This window comes from Chlorocebus sabaeus, chromosome 2, assembly GCF_047675955.1.
Source record: "Chlorocebus sabaeus isolate Y175 chromosome 2, mChlSab1.0.hap1, whole genome shotgun sequence".
Taxonomy (NCBI): domain Eukaryota; kingdom Metazoa; phylum Chordata; class Mammalia; order Primates; family Cercopithecidae; genus Chlorocebus; species Chlorocebus sabaeus.
In genome coordinates this window covers 18,473,650-18,491,685 of record NC_132905.1, presented here as the reverse complement: position 1 = coordinate 18,491,685, position 18,036 = coordinate 18,473,650, and the positions used below count along the sequence as shown (strand labels likewise).

General features: G+C 40.8%; 1 protein-coding gene across 1 annotated transcript; it reads left to right on the top strand.

Moving 5' to 3' along the window:
* The first annotated feature begins 462 nt into the window (after positions 1-462).
* WFDC13 (WAP four-disulfide core domain 13) lies at positions 463-9,040 on the top strand. The gene is made up of 4 exons (XM_008015830.3): positions 463-1,279; positions 3,522-3,672; positions 4,935-4,999; positions 8,020-9,040. Exons 1-3 carry the CDS (start codon positions 1,192-1,194, stop codon positions 4,975-4,977), a joined length of 282 nt encoding a protein of 93 aa, XP_008014021.2. The 5' UTR covers positions 463-1,191; the 3' UTR covers positions 4,978-4,999; positions 8,020-9,040.
* The last annotated feature ends 8,996 nt before the right edge of the window (positions 9,041-18,036 follow it).

Here is an 18,036-nt window from a genome sequence, read left to right as displayed (position 1 = left end):
TAATAAACAACGGGAGAATTTAGCAAGCTAACTAGCTACAGATTCATCGAAAGAAGAAAAGATCCAAGGTTTAAAGAGAGAAAAGCAAGTTTGAAATAGTATTTGTAGAGAGTGGGAACCCTGACTTACTGAAGAAACTTAGTAAGACTACTAAACCCTTTTTGGTCTGGTGATGGTGCATCTATTGTGCTGTTTAGTAGCACAGTTGAATTATTTTCACCCAGCAACAAATATCTGCCTAGGTTCAAGCTTCAATGAAATTGATGGTTGGATTCACTCAGGGCTGCAGTTTTTGTAGGCAGATTCAAACAAGGAGATTTAAATGACAGGTTCTGAATCCTACATTGATAGAAAGAAAAGTAATCACCTAGAGGGGAGGACTATAAAATAGGGAAGTGAAGAGTCAATGTTTGTTGGTTTCAGTGAGGTCAAATAATTGTTATGGTGGAGATTTTCGAGCCAACTGGAAAGTTAACTTCTCTACATGAGCAGTAAACAAAAGGAATTAATTGAAAAGTTATGATACCATTTACAATTTCCTTTTAAAACTTCAAGCCTCAGACCAGGCACGGTGGCTCTCACCTGTAATCCCAGCACTTTGAGAGGCTGAGGAGGGTGGATCACCTGAGGTCAGGAGTCCAAGACTAGCCTGGATAACCCCAGTGAAACCCTGTCTCTACTGAAAATACAAAAATTAGCCGGACGTGGTGGTACACACCTGTAATTCCAGCGACTCAGGAATTGCTTGAACCCAGGAGGAGGAGGCTGCAGTGAGCCGAGATCGCACCATTGTACTCCAGCCTGTGTGACAGAGTGAGACTCCACCTAAAAAAAAAAAAAAAAAATTCAATCCTCTGTGAATAAATATAACAAAGACATGTACAATTTCCAGAGGGAAAAATTATTTAAAATGTTAAGGGATATGAATAAGATCTAGATACAGATGAAAGAGATCGCAAGGTCAAGACTAGAGGGATAAAGGAGGATATGAAAACACTACATGGCCCTGGAGTGGGTGTGATTGGGAGGTGCTTGGATTTCTGCCCTGCCTGCTTTGATTGGAGTACATGGTGAAAGGCTAATCGCACTGGGCCTCCACTTTGCCCTCTCTCCTTCTCTTCTCGTCACAGCAGTGCCTGGTCAAACCCAGCAATCCTTGGCCAGAACTTACTCACCCGTCCCACTGGCACCATGAAGCCTGTGCTGCCTCTCCAGTTCCTGGTGGTGTTCTGCCTAGCACTGCAGCTGGTGCCTGGGAGTCCCAAGGAGCGTGTTCTGAGTAGGTGCTGGGTCTGGGCCCAAGGAGGGAAGTAATATTTGTGGACAGGAGAGGATCTGAGGGCTGACAGTCTGTCACACCTCTTGGAAAAATACAGTGTCATGTTCAAGGGCCCAAGCTTTATTATTGGCAAGATCTAGGTTTGAATCCCTGCTCTGTTGCTGAGTGACCTTGGGCAAAGTATCTGGGTCTTAGGTTTTTATGCTTATAATGAATACAATTATATGGGGATCGTTGGAGGAGAACAGATAATGCATGCAGACATAGCTCACTCTTACTAAACCATGGTAAATGCTCAGTAACATTAAATGCTGTAAACGTGATCAGCTTCATCATCCAGCTTAGTCTTGCTGCCCATGGCTCCTTCATGGATGCTTGGATTCACTTTTCAAGCATTAAAACAGAGAGACAACAAAGTTGGTAGAACTCAAGCTAGAATCTACATAACCTTGGCCTTGAAGGATGTTTTGGGAAGGAAGGAAAGGAAGTTTTGCATTTTATTCCACATTTTCAAACTCCAGACGTACTGCAGAATTACCAGCAATTAGCATCAATGGGACAGTGTAGAGTCCATCTCAGTAGCCACCACTGCCCAGCTCAACTCAAAAGAGCTCTGGCTATAGTAATGTTGACCTTAACCAATACCAAGTGGGAAAAGAACTGTTATTCATCATACATCCACTTTTCTATGGGGAAAACATCTTCAGAATACTGGTGGCTCAGAAGGGGGATATATGTGGTAGCTCATATGTCTAGGGAGGCTAGGTCCTGCTTTAGAAGTTTCGGAAAAGTCATGTAAGTTTGTAGGACTAAGAGGGACTAAGCAAGCTACAAGAAAATAGGAGTGCCCAGGGTAGAGTTAATTAAAGAATCAGAATTTGAGGAAAGGCACAAAGAGGCTTTCTAAAAGACTGGTAAGTGCTGTGGTGAAGTTGAGACCAGATACCCAGAAGAGGGGTCAAGACTTGAAAAGGGTGACCTCTCTGAGATCTCTGGATCATGGTGTCTATCCCTAAACTGCTCTATTGAGCCCCAAGCTCTTCAAAGTGTGGACTAGTTCCAATTTCTTGCAGTGCCCCAGTGAGCTACAGAAGAGCTGAGAGGCCAGGGGTGAGTACTAGTTATTGGTCTCTGTTAAATTGTCAACAGCTTGGACCTCAGCTTATTTTACCCCAATTCTGGTGCCATTTGCTTCTACAGTTACAGTCATGACCTCTTTCTTCATTCATTCCTTTCAAATCATCATAATATCCTATAGATTTCCTTCTAATTGCAAATATTTGCAGAGCAATAGACCCACAGATGGGCAATAGAATGCCCCACTTTTGACTTTTGCCCCCAAAGAAAGGGAGAGTCACAAGGTACAAAAATTAGGACCTGGAAGGGCTTGGGGAAAGCGGTTAATGGGGCCCATCCTTAGAGTCCAGGAATAGAAAGGAGACTGTGGGTTGTGGCCTTAGGAAAGAATCTCCCAGGGCAGGTAGGTCTTAGCTTTGAACTGAAATACTTGGGGGTAAGGGAGGAAATAGGAAGTAAACATAAAGATGCTTATTCTTCTCTAACAGTAGAAAGTGGGGCATCCTGGTGCTCTGGCCTCCTGACTGAGAGACACCAAGGAAGAAAAAGAAGCTGAATATTTGAACCCCATTCTGAAATCCCCACTCTTCTTACCATGAAAGAAGTCATTCTCAGAACTTACTTGTGAATTGGGTCCCAGCTCTCTGATCCAGTACCTTCAGTTTACTGCTTGGTCTTCATCCTTTACCAAAACTTACCTTTCACTCATTATTCCTATACACAAATAACCCACATTAGGTTAACCCCAGGGTAAACTATGTTGTTACCAAGAAGCTCTACAACTTGCTCAAGAACTCACAATGAGTCAGTGCAGAACGAACGTACAAACCTCTTTCTTGTTCACCACATACACCATTAATACCCTTGATATCGACCCAACCATAGTCAATGGGGACTTGGCATCTGAACTACAAGGATGGTGAATGACCAGTGGGTGCAGGGTTCTACCGAACTCTATTCTTGATCAAAAAATATCCATGTCCTGCTTCCCTGCTCAGAACTCAGATGAAGGCAGCAGCTGAGGACAAACCTGATGCCACCGCCCTGGAACCACGCAAGGCAGATGAGGGTGGCAGGTTTCCTGGCAGTTCCCTGGGCTTTCTGAGTTCTGAACATTACTCCAGCCTGTTGGTAAGGCCCTTCTCTTACTTGTTCTGTGTTCCAGAGTATATCTTGGAACCTCCACCCTGCATATCAGCGCCTGAAAACTGTACTCAACTGTGTACAATGCAGGAAGATTGCCAGAAAGGATTTCAGTGCTGTTCATCCTTCTGTGGGATAGTCTGTTCATCAGATACACTTCAAAAGCGCAAGAGGTAAGAGATATCTCATATCCAGGCCCGATCCTAGAGCTGCTGGTGGGAGCCCAGCAGAAGAGTCTCTTACCAGCAACTGTGCTGGATCTCTCCTTTCTTTTTTCTTGGTGGCCATGTTGCCAACATGCCAAGGGCAATTTCCATAAAAGTCCTGATTAGAAAAGCCCTCCTCCCCTCCCAATCACCACATCCCATCACCACATCCATGAATCTCTGTCTTTGCCTCTCTGAACTCACCCACAAATCCCTTTATCCACAGACCTTCCCCCGACCCAGAATCCACCCTTATCCCAGGGACACTCTACCTGCAGGTGTAACCAAAATCCCAAAGCAAAATTTGTCCTACACTTTTGCTTGCCCTCCTTTCACAAGACACCATCCTTTGGCCACCAGTGTTCTTGGGCTCTGGAGATCCAGCCCAAAGGAAGTTTTGGTTAATTGTACAGACATTAACACTAGCCGCAAGTCTGCTAAATGGAGTGTGCTCCCAGGGCACAGAAAGAACATAGGGTGCTGATGAGACATATGGTTTCTAATCCCATCTTGCAACTATGTCTTTCTATGACCTTGAGTAAGACAATTCCTTCCTTTTTACTTTCTTTTTCTCATGAGTAAAATAAGGACTCTTGTTTTTTCCTGCTTTGCAAGGCCCAAATGAAATTTCAAAAGACCCAGAGTGAAAGACTCAACCAATGAGCCTCTTGAGGGAAGCCTGGCAGTCTTGTTCCCTGCTGTATTCCCTACCATGAACAGAATACCCAGCATATGAGATAACGTGCAGAGTGATTAAGCATGGGCTCAAAGCCAAACACCTGCGCTCAAATCCTGGCTCTACCACTTCTTAGATAAGTGACCTTAGACAAGCTAATGAACCTCTCTCTGGGCATCAACTTCCTCATCTTTAAGACTGGAATAATAATAGTGAGGATAAAATAGACAATCCACGTAAGCTTTAAAACATTACTTGCCAACATAATTGCTGGGAATGCTGGCGATTAGGCAACCACTTCTTTTTGAAGAGACTAGCCCTTGCAATTAAATTCCACATCTTTCAATGTTCTACGTTGGAATGCAGAAGTATATATACAACTCTTTGGTGTCATTCAGTTTTTTGAGGTTCTGCATTCCCTATAGCAAGAGAACTGAGATTCATGGTTTAATGGTGAGATCCATGTTAATGGTGGAAGTAATTTAAAGAAAAAAATATATCTCTAAAAATAAAACTTCACCAGTTAATATTTGAAAATATTTTTCTTCTACAGATACAAACACAAGGGCTCAGAAGTCATCATGCCTACCAACTGAGGCATATTTCCTAGTGCATTTTGTAAGTAGAGGGATTTGGTCTGGCCTTCCTCGTGTGAGATTCCCAGGGATGCTCACTTTCTTCCTGTACCCTCACCAGGGGCACCACATTCCCACAAGATCAGAATGGCCTCTCATTACGTGATTGCCTCCTCCTCCATCATTCCCCTCCAAGGGCTATCTTTGCACTCCCTGAAGGGGGCAGGGTGCAGTCCAATATGAATTCTGCAACACAGAGCAACATGAAGAACCAAGTAATGGCCCAGGGGGAACCCAGGGCACTCAGATCTGAGGCTTTGTCAGGGAACAAGCTCTTCCAGCCTCCGGGTTAACAGCACCCTGGGCAAGGACTCAAGCTGAGCCCTTCACTCTCTGAGACTTTGGTCTGCTCACTGTACCTCTCTGAGACAGTCACCTCCCTCATTGAAAGATGAAGAAAACATCCATGCCTTGGGGTATTGGCAAGACAACACAAGGTCATGTAGATGAAAGAACTTGGTCTCTGCAAAGGTAGAAACTGCCAGCAACTTACTTACAAGGTCACTCATTCTGGGTTCCAGTTTTTTCTCTGAAAAAAGAGGGAGTGGGCCGGACACAGTGGCTCACACCTGTAATCCCAGCACTTCGGGAGGCTGAGGTGGGCGGATCACGAAGTCAGGAGGTCGAGACCAGCCTGACCAACATGGTGAAACCCCATCTCTACTGAAAATACAAAAATTAGTCGGGCATGATGGTGCGCACCTGGAATCCCAGCTACTCAGGAGGCTGAGGCAGGAGAATTGCTTGAACCCGGGAGGCGGAGGTTGCTGTGAGCCAAGAGCACGCCATTGCACTCCAGCCTGGGCAACAGAGTGAGACTCCATCTCAAAAAAAAAAGAGGGAGTGGGAATCATCTTTATTATTTTACTGATGCTTCAAGAATAGTGAACAAAATGGAGTCCTGTGGAATTCCACCACCAAAAAAAATGACAGTATTCATAAGTTGGTGGATTTTGTTTCAGAGTATTTGAAAGAAAAAATTAGAAGTTTAGGGTCTTCTAATGGGCCGTCTGATGTCTCCAGATGTTCCAAATTAGAATGGTGGTCTTTCATCTTAGTCCTTTAATTAACCCTGTACAAAGGAACGTGATAAATAGTAGCAGGTGGAGGCCAGTGGAGCAGTTTAGGCGCATGAGCACTTGCCCAGGCTCTAGTGAGCCCACCATGCTGCTGATGAGCTCCTACTCATGCTTCAAGGTTCCTATTAAATTAAACACTCCATAGAAACTTCACCGGTTCACTCCAGACAGAATTAGTCCCTCTCTTTGTCTTTTGCAGTGCCCTATCTTTGTCCTACCATAACCTTATCAGACTTTCTTATAATTGTTCAAGTTAGCATTTTCTTTGTTTAGAGTATGAGTCCCATAAAAGCAGAAACTGTGTCTGACTTCTTTGCCATGGAACCCTGGCACCTAGCGCCAGGCCTTGCACATAGTAAGGATACAATTCAGACTTTTCAGATAGGGATGAGAAGAGGCTGACAAAAAGTAGATCAATTCTAACATTTGATGAGTTTTTCCTACAAAGAAAATCTTCACTGAACAGTCCAAAGTCCCTCAAATATCAGCTGCCTACTATTTTCTTAAAACTACATTTACTTATTAAAACTTACAATATGCTAAAAAAACAAAAAAAGAAAGCCCGATGGTATCCATTCACATGGGGTAATATCTCTGTAATATGGTTAAGGGTCCTAGCTATTCTGGGACACAGTCCAGCTCTGGCCTGCTGACCTGGTGATGCTGGGCATCTCCTAAGTCCTCGGAACACCAATGTGTCCATCTGTAAAATGCAGATGGAAAATATCTAACCCTTAGCTGTGTCATCAAGATGAAATAAAAGGACACATGCAAAGCACATGTAAGACTGCTGGCAGAGAATATAAGAAGAACGTATTATTATCCACATCTTGTCAATTCTTCCTTTATCCAAAATTCCTGTTTTATAAAGGGATCACAGTGTACTTTCTACCTTAAACTCCAGTTGTTTGGTTGGTTGCTTTTTAATTTCTCTGAGTCAGTGATCAGTGAACATTGCACTTGTTTTAAGTTAACGCAGTATTCACTGATCTTCAAAATATCTTCTTAAGAGAGAACAAGGTAAAAAGTACTGCATCGAAATAATGTGATTAAATCTCATGATGAAAGATAGGCTAATTTAACAGAGATCTGAATTCCTCTACTAAATTTCCAGTGAGTGACTATGGAAGACGTTGCTTCCCCCTGCAAATCCCCTATGAATGTTACCAACCTGGAAATGTGTGGTCACCTAGTCCCACAATTCTACTTTTCTTCCAGTTGCAGCCCTTCTAAATGAACTTTTCCCAAGATAAAATTATCTTGTCCATATCTTGCTCTTCTCTTCAATGACACCATTCTAACCTGACTCACTCCCTAGTGACCCCTGGTCCAGGGCAGGAAATACTGTTCAGAAAAATCTATAGACTCTTTTACTACCAGAAACTGACCATATGTGGTTCAATTGATCTGAGTGAGGAAGATCTCTTACATACAGGTTGGCTATCACTGTTTCAATAATCTGGGTTTGATCTATCCAATACTGTAGGCACTGGTCAGAAGAGGCTATTTAAATGTTAATTCATATGAATTACAATAAAATAAAATATTCAATCAGTTCCTTAGCCTTACTTTCCATTTCAAGTGTTGAATAACCACATGTGGTTAGTAGCTACCATATTGCACATTATAAACATGGAACACAGAAAGTTCTAATGGAAAGCATTGCTTTAAGCTACACAAAGCTGATGGCTAAAAAATGATGGCTAATTAAAGGTCATCATGACAGAGGGCACCCTCTATGACAGCCTCATGTTAGACTCCAGGAAAAGTTTTTGGGGGCTATTTATTTAAGGAGTTCCTAAGCATAGCCTGACAAGAGACAATTCAATGACAGTAATTCTCTAGAGACCCAACATGATATCACCCGTGGATGTTTAAAGAATCCAGAAGAACAAGTGGACTAATTATGTTTCCTTCCCCACAGGCCTCTACAAAGTTTTTTCTTGGTCCACCTTTAGGAAGGTATTGAGAAGCAAGAAATTGGAGGCCCAATATCTAACTTGCAAATCATTTTTTAGCTTGGCAATAAAGGCTAATCTACCATAAAACTCTTGAAGCTTAAACTTTAGGTCAACACTTGCAAGAGCCCCTTCCAAAGCTCAGCACACTTTCCTCCTGGAATGAGGAGAGGAAGCAGGAACCCCACTTTGGCATAGAGACAAACAGCACTGTTCCAGTCCAGGGATGCTGTCTGTGCCCTGGTAGTGGTCTTAAGGACCTATCACATCAACATCTGGACAACCCTCACTGATTACGTGCCCTTGGTTCCGCTCATCAGGCTAATTGATCCCAGATTTAACCTCAGGGAGAAATATCAACCAGACACTGCACAGCAACCTCCTTGGGGCCAGCCTTCAAGGTTTCATGGCCATATCATGAACCCAGGACAGACACAGTGGGGGTGGTGAGGACCTGATAAAGATGGATCAGTGACTAAGAGGCTGCAATAAGGTGTCATGAAATCAAAATCAAAGGGCTAGAACTCTCCAAGGTCTTGCCCCAGGCACGTAGCACCACCTGAGCCAGAAACTGCAGAGGACATGACAGATGTGGCATTACTGATAAGTTATGGAAATGGAAATAATCTTTCCTAAACTACCAATCATAACTTTAAATTTTTGATCAACCATGCTAGAGCAAAGATTGAATTATCCTTCTGTTCTCTCTATAGAAATAATATAAAAATTATAGTCATAAGAAGAGACAATCAAAAATAATTAGCCACAAAATATTAAAAAGGTATTATGAAAGTATTTAAAATAATAATAATAAAGCGTGTTATTTTTCTGGGATTCATGATATTTAATGTGTTCGTAAGCTTTTGTAAGTTTGTAACTTTTTGCAATTTATTTTTCATTTCAAATAAATATTCACTTACGTGCCTAATTTTGCGTTAGTAGTTCTGCATTATTTTTCTAAAACAAGATATCCATAATTATACAAGCATCAAGTTCCACAAAGCCTGGGCCTTTCTCTGCTTGGCTCCTTTACTTCCACCTCTGTACCAGTGAGCCTTGTGTTCCTCATTAGGAAAACAGCATAAGCAATTGTTCTTCATTTTGACAAGACTATACAAAAAGATCAAATGATATAATATGCATAAAAATATGTTGTACGCACTGTGACAGAAATAGGAATGGTTATGATTATTGTTAACATTTTGAGGACTTACTGCGAAGGGTGAGATATAAGGAATGGCATTAAGGAAGAAGAAAAATGGATTATCACCCCTTCATCAGTGAATATAATCTATACACCATGACTTTTCACTTAACCATAGTTGTACTACTACAGCCAGTCATCTAAATTCTTCAAAACTTGAATTTTTCATGCTTAAAATAGAGATAACACCACTTACCTTATGTAATTTGTGACACTAAGTTCTTGATTGTAGTCTGGTGGTTGGGAGGCTTAAGTAACCAGTAACTCAGCAGTATGAACTTGCTTTGAAGGTAACATGGCCGGACTGGAAAGTACCTGACACATAACCATACAGGACAGGCTGACGCTCCAGGATGAAATCTTGAAAGGATGCTTCAGCCAACCATGAGTTTATTTAGTTTATTAAGAACAAGTGACAGGCATGGGGAATGTTGGAAAAGATGCTCTAATAGGTAGGTCCAACTCTTCCCCAGGGGAGTGAATAAAGATGAAAAGCTAAGAGACAAGAATGTGGCCACAATGAAGCCAGAATAAAACTGGTCAAAAAATAACGATGGATATCTTTTGGATATTTTATGGATATCTTGCAAATTCTTGCTGGGAGTTATCTTCTAAGTCCATCCCAGCAGAGATGGTGAAAGATCAGTAGTTCAGTAGGGGCTATACCAAGTCAATAAGGAGACTTGGGAGACACAATGAAAGAAGTGCTTTTCTTGCTGTCACCTGGGAAGAAGATAAATATGAATAATATGAAGACTGTGGCCCTCTGGAGAGCACCCCTGTCACTCTGTCATTGTCTCCTTTAAGTGCTTAGTCAATAATGCAACATAATTTTAGGTTTGCTGGGAAAGGTGGTTTTGGCTGTGTTAGGAATGGAATTTACAATTTTGAAGGTGACATCTTGTTTGTTCATGGGTTCTGCTTTCCAGGCTCTGAGCCAAGACTCGTATACAAGTTTTGAGGACAAAACTTTGTTTAATTCATCTCTATATACCCAACATTGAGAATAGTTACTGAAATATAGTAGGAGCTCAATAAATAAGTACCTCTTAATGAGGGGAGAAAGGATAAAATGCTAAAATATTGAGGCAGGAGAATTGCTTGACTCTCAGGAGGATGCAGTGAGCTGAGATCATGCTGCTTTACTCCAGCCTGGAGGAAAGAGTAAAACTCTGTCTCAAAAAGGAAAAAAAGAAAGAAAGAAAGAAAAGAAAAGCACTTGAGAAAAATTCAACATTTTTTTCCTAGTAAAAACTCTCAACAAATTAGGTATACAAGTCATATACCTCCATATAATAAAGGACGTATATAACAAGCCCATAGCTAACATCATACTCAACAATGAAAAGCTAAAATCTTTGCCTCTAAGATCAAGACAAGGATGCCCACCCTCACCACTTCTATTCAACAAAATACTTGAAATCCTATCCAGAACAATTAGGCAAGATAAAGAAATAAAAGACATCCAAGTATGAAAGGAGAAGGAAACAAAGACAATAGGAAAATTGTCTCTGTTTACAGATGGCATCTTATGTGTATAAAACTGTAAAGACTCAATAACAAAAATATCTGTTAGAACTAATAAACAAATTCAATAAAGGTGCAGGATAAAATAATCAATATACAAAAATTAGTTGAATTTCTCTACACTAACTGTAAACTATCCATAAAAGAAAACAAGAAAAATAATCCCATTTACAATAGCATCGAAAAGAATAAAATAGAAGTAAATATAACCAAAGAGATGAAGGATCTGTACACTAAAAACTACAGAATACTGATAAAAGAAATTATAGATGAGACACAAAAAATGAAAAGATATCCCATGTTCATGTGTTGGAAAAATTAATATTGTTAAAATGTTCATAATGCCCAAATTACTCTACAGATTCAATGCAATATCTATCAAAATTCCAATGATATTTTTCACAGAAATAGAAAAAATAATCCTAAAATTCATGTGAGCTACAAAAGACACTGAATAGCTAAAGAAATTCTGAGCAAAAAGAACAAAGCTGGAAGCATCACACTTCCTGATTTTAAACTATATTGCAAAACTACAGTAATCCAAAAAGTATAGTACTAGCATAAAAACAGACACATATGGCAATGAAACAGAATAGACAGCCCAGAATTAAACCCATGCATATATAGTCAACTAACTTCCAGCAAAGGCACCAAGAATATACAACGGGGAAAGGATAATCTCTTCAGTAAATGATATTGGGAAAACTCACACCATACACAAAAATCAATTCAAAATGGATGAAAGATGTAAACATAAGACCTGAAACTGTAAAACTCTTAGAAGAAAACAGAGACAAAGTTCCACTGGTCTGGACAATGATTTTTTTAATTTGAAACCAAAAGCACAAGAAACAAAAACACAAATAAAAAAGGGAGACTACACTTTCTGCACAGCAAAGGAAACAATCAACCAAATGAGAATGCAACCTATGGAATGGAGAAAGTCTTTGTAAAAAATGCATTTGATAACAGTTAATATGCAAAATATATAAGGAACTCCTACAACTCAATAACAAAAAAAAAACCCAATTAAAAAATAGTAAAAGGCCCTGAATAGACATTTTTTCAAAGACATACAAATGGCCAACAAGTCTATGAAAAGATGTTCAACATCATTAATCATTAGGAAAATGCAAATCAAAACCATATGAGCTATCATATCACACCTGCCAGGTGCCTATTATCAAAAAGTCAAAAGATAAGTGTTGGCAAGGATGTGGAGAAAAGGAAACCCTTGCACACCGTTAGTGGGAATTCAAAATGGTGCAGCCACTATGGAAAAGAGAGGGAATGTTCCTTTTAAAATTAAAAATAGAACTACCATATGATCTACTGATCCCACTTTTGAATATTTATTCAAAATTATTGAAATTAGGATCTCAAAGAGATATTAGTACTTAGCACTTCTATGTTCATTGCAGCACTAGTCACAACAGCCAAGATGTGAAAACAATCTTATTACATTGACAGATGAAGGCATTTTTTGAAATGTAGTATATGCATACATTGGAATACTATTCAGCCTTTAAAAAAGGAAATTCTGCAACATGTTACAACATAGATGAACCTTGAGGACATTATGCTAAGTGAAAACAGCCAGTCACAGAAAGATAAATACTTCATGACTCCACTTATAAGACGAATCTAAGGCAGTAAAATTTATAGAATCAACAGTGAAACAGTGGTTGTCAGGGCCTAGGTGGAGGTGAAATGGGTAATTAGTAATTAACAGGCATAAAGTTTCAGTCAAGCAAAAGAAATAAGTTCTAGGGATCTAGTATACAACACAGTACCTATAGTCAACAAAAACATACTATACACTTAAAAATATGTTAAAACAGTAGACTTCATGTTAAGTGCTTTTACCACAATAAAATAAAATTTGAAAAAAGAAAGAATAGGGGCTGGGCACAGTGGCTCACGCCTGTAATCCCAGCACTTTGGGAGGCCGAGGCAGGCAGATCATGAGGTCAGGAATTCAAGACCAACTTGGCCAACATAGTGAAACCCTGTCTCTACTAAAAATACAAAAATTAGCCAGGCATGGTGGCGCACACCTATAATCCCAACTACTCAGGAGGCTGAGGCAGGAAAATTGCTTGAACCCAGGGGGCAGAGGTTGCAGTGAGCCAAGATCATGCCACTGCACTCCGGCCTGGACAACAGAGCGAGACTCCTTTTCAAAAAAAAAAAAAAGAAGAAGAAGGAATAGGAAGCCATTAAACAAGTTTACTAAGTAGAAACAATCTCCTAAAACAGAAAACACCAAGTCCACACAATTTTCAGAAAAGTTCAATCAAATAGATCATTTCAATCTTATATGAAATCATCCAGAGACTAGAAATGACTATTCCTGAATTCAGTCTTTGAGGCCAATATAGTCTTAGTGCTCAAACCAAATAAGGAGAGCATGAGAAATGAAAATTACCAGCCAATCTAATTCACAAACGTAGATAGAAAAATCTTATACAGCATATTAGCAAACTAAATTCAGTAGTGTATAAAAAGATTATTTAGTATAAGCAACTTTATCCCAGAAATGCAAGAGTAAAAATGAGGAAAAACGATGAATATAATTCACTGTATAATAATTTAAAAGCCATGTGATAATCCCAACAGATGCAAAACATAGTTTAACAAAATTCAAATTCTGACATTTTACATTTTTAACACACTGGGAATATAAGGGAGTATCCTTAACAAGATAAAGTGTAGGCATTTTTTTTTAAGTAAAACCTACAGTATACATCATTCTTACAGGTGTGAAACTATTAGAAGCATTCCCTTAAAATCTACAAGAAAAAAAGACAGGGATGACCACTACACTGCTTCTATGCCACAATGTACTAAAGATTCTAGCTAGAGCAATGTTAAAAAATAGAAATTTAAAGCATTCATAATTGGAATAGAAGGCACAAAACCATCATTAGTCACAGATGATAACTGCCTATTTTTGTAGAAGGCAAAGAGAACCACATACAAATTATTTAGAAATAACAAGAGAACATAGGAAGGTGACTAGATATAAGACTAATATATGGCCGGGTGCAGTGACTCACGCCTGTAATCCCAGCACTCTGGGAGGCCGAGGCAGGCAGATCACGAGGTCAGGAGATCGAGACCATCCTGGCTAACATGGTGAAATCCCCTCTCTACTAAAAATACAAAACATTAGCCGGGCATGGTGGCGGGTGCCTGTAGTCACAACTACTCAGGAGGCTGAGGCAGGAGAATGGCGTGAACCCGGGAAGCGGAGCTTGCAGTGAAACGAGATCGCGCCACTGCACTCCTACCTCGGCTACAGAGTGAGACTCCGTCTCAAAAAAAAAAAAAAAGATTAATATATAAAATGAATTGCATTTTTGTACACCAGAAAAAAACAGAAAGAAATGTAATGTTTAAAGATACCATTTAAGATGGCCAATTATAGGCAGCTGCAGTCACAGCACTGCTGAGGAAGGAGAGCAGCAAGTGAAGCAACCTTCAACTGAAGTATCCAAGTTCTCACACTGGGACTGACTAAGCAATCAGTTCAACCCATGGAGAGCGAAGAAAAGCAAGGTGGAGTGATGGCCCACCTGGAGCAACATGGAGCCAAAGGAACCCCCATCCCCAAACAAGGGAGGCAGTGAGTGAGTGTGCGACCCTGCCTGGGAAATCACATTCCTCCCACAGATCTTTGCAACCTGCAGATGAGGAGATCCCCTCATGAGCCTTACATGATGAGCTCCTTGGATTCAATACACAGAGCTGTGTGGAGTCTCAGCAGAGCAGCCACTCCGGCACACACAGAGACCCAAGAGTTTTACCTACTCTGGCCCCAGGATCCCCAACAAGGGGGCAGATCCATCTGTGTGCTCCCCTAGGAAGGAGGCTGAATCCAGGGAGTCAAGCAGCATCATTCTGCAGGCCCCACCTCCACAGCACCTTACAAGTTGGGACCTGCTGGCTTGGAGTTCCAGCCACAGTGGCAGTAGGCTGAGTCTGCCTGAGACTGGAGGGAGTTTCCAGGACCTGGGGGGAGGGGTGGCTGCCATTTCTGCAGTTTGGTCAACTAGTATTTCAGCCTGCCAGCTCTAGACAGTCCAGGCAGTCTGGACTAGTCCCCTTCTATGCAGCATACCTGCTTTGCCAGATCGTGACAGACTGCTTCTTTAAGCAGGACCCTTATCTATTCCTCCTCACTGGGTGGGGCCTCCCTGCTGGGAGCCCTCAGTCACCCCAGCCAGGCTTATATGGACAAAATTCTGATCTCTCCCTGGGATGGAGCTCCTAGGGGGACGGGTGGCCACCATCTCTGCAGTTGAGTTGACTTAGCTGTTCCAGCCTGCCAACTCTGGAGAGTCTAGGTGGTCCAGACAAGGAAGGGTCCCCACCAACACAGCACACCTGCTCTACCAAAAAGTAGCCAGACTGCTTCTGTAAGCAGGTCCCTGATCCCATTTCTCCTGACTGGGTGAGACCTCCCAACAGGGGTCTCCAGACACCTCCTACAGGAGCATTCAGGCCAGCAACAGATCAGTATCCCCCTGGGATAGAGCTTCCAGAGGAGAAGTGGGCTTTGCTGTTTTACAGCCTTCATTGGTGATACCCAGAGTTACAGGAAAAGCCAAGGCAACTAAGGTCTGGAGTGGACCCTCAGAAAGCCGCTGCAGCCCTACAGGTGCTAACAGTCAGTGGCCTGTTAAAAGAAAAACAAACAAACAGAAAACAACAACAACAAAAACCCCACAAAAAAAAAAACCCACTCAAAGGTCAGCAACCACAGAAAACCTAAGGTAGATAAGCCCACAAATAAGAGAAAAAAAATCAATGCAAAAATGCTGAAAACTCAAAAAGCAAGAATGCCTCTTCTCCTCCAAAGGACCACAATACCTTTCTAGCAAGGGCACAGAACTGGGCTGAGGCTGAGATGACAGAAGTAGGCTTCAGAAGGTGGGTAATAATGAACTTTGCTGAGCTAAAGGAGCATGTTGTAACCCAATGCAAAGAAACTAGGAATCACAATAAAACAACACAGGAGCTGACAACCAGAGCAGCCAGTTTAGAGAGGAACATAACTGACCTGATGGAGCTATAAAATGCAGTCAGAATGGTAATTATTAAAAAGTTAAAAAAAAAAAAAAAACCCAGATGCTGGAGAGGTTGCAGAGAAAAAGGAACACTTCTACACTGTTGGTGGGAGTGTAAATTAGTTCAACCATTGTGGAAAACAGTGTGGAGATTCCTCAAAGATCTAGAGGCAGAAATACCATCTAACCCAATAATCCCATTACTGGGTATATACCCAAAGGAATATAAATCATTCTGTTATAAAGACACATGCATGCATATGTTCATTGCAACACTATTCACATTAGCAAAGACATGGAATCAATCCAAATGCCCATCAATGATAGACTGGATAAAGAAAATGTTATATATATATATATATATATACACACACACACACACACACATATAGTGTGTATATATATATAGTATATATATGTGTGTGTGTGTATATATATACACACACACACCATGGAATTCTATGCAGCCATAAAAAGAAATGAGATCATGTCCTTTGTAGGGATATGGATGGAGTTGGAAGCAGTTATCCTCAGCAAACTAACACAGGAGCAGAAAACCGAACACCGCATGTTCTCACTTATAAGTGGTAGCTGAATGATGAGAACACATGGACACACAAGGGGAACAACACACACTGGAGCACATCATGGGGGTGGTAGGGAGAGGGAGAACATCAGGAAGAATACCTGGTGAATGCTGGGCTTAATACCTAGGTGTAGGGATGATCTGTGCAGCAAATCACCATGGCACACATTTATGTATGTAACAAACCTGCACATCCTGCACATATACCACTGAACTTAAAATAAAAGTTGAAGTTTTTTTTAAAGACAGCATTTACAATAACGTTAAAAATGTAAATAAGATTGTAATACGTGCATTAGAAATATCATAAACTTTTTTTTTTTCTTTTGAGACGGAGTCTTGCTCTGTCGCCCAGGCTGGAGTATAGTGGCGCTATCTCGGCTCACTACAAGCTCTGCCTCCTGGGTTCACGCCATTCTCCTGCCTCAGCGTTCAGAGTAGCTGGGATTACAGGTATACGCCACCATGCCTGACTAATTTTTTTTTGTATTTTCAGTAGAGACGGGGTTTCACCATGTTAGCTAGGAGGGTCTCGATCTCCTGACCTCGTGATCCACCTGCCTCGGCCTCCCAAAGTTCTGGGATTACAGGTATGAGCCACCGCACCAGGCCAAACCTTTCTTTAAAATATTAATGAAGATCTAAATAGATGGAAATATATATATATATATCTCAAAGACAATATTATAATGATATCATTCTTTTCAAATTGATCTGTAGATCCAATGCAATTCAAATGAATATCTGAAATAGGTCTTTTGTTTTTGGTTTTTTTTTTTTTGAGTCAGAGTCTTGCTCTGTCACCCAGGCTGGAGTGCAATAGCACAGTCTCAGCTCACTACAACCTCTGCCTCCTGTTTCAAGGGATTCTCATGCCTCAGCCTCCCAAGGAGCTGGGATTACAGGAACTCGCCACCATAACCAGCTAATTTTTGTATTTTTAGTAGAGACAGGGTTTTGCCATGTTGACCAGGCTGGTCTCCAACTCCTGACCTCATGTGATCCACCCACCTCAGCCTCCCAAAGTGCTGGGATTACATGCATGAGCCACTGCACCTGGCCCGAAACAGGTCTTTTGAATAACTTGACAAACTGACTAAAATTTATATGAAATACAAAATCCTAAGATAAACAAAGTTCAAGAGATTAAGTGTGGCTTTGGACTGGGGGTATACAGTGGAGTGAGATAAAGAGCTCAGAAGCAATCCCACGTAATTAAGCAAAATTATTTTGCAGTTGAATAGAAGAGGAACTCGTTAATAAACGGATCTGGGACCACTGAAAAATGAAAAAGGATCCTTATGTTATACCTTTACCAAAAAATCAACATCAGGTGGTTTTAGGGTGTAAATGTAAGCCAAAATTTCAAAACTCTTAGGAGAAAACAGATCCAAGATGTCCTCATGTTCCTAGATAGCATAGTGTAGTGTAACTAAGAACAAAAACTCTGAAGCCAAATTCAAATCTTGTCTCTACTGCATAATAAAAGAGTAACCTTGTACATGTAACCTAATCTCTGTTTCCATTTCATCTATAAATGATGATAATAATTGTACCTACTTCATAGGGTATATTAAGTATATATAAATTACTT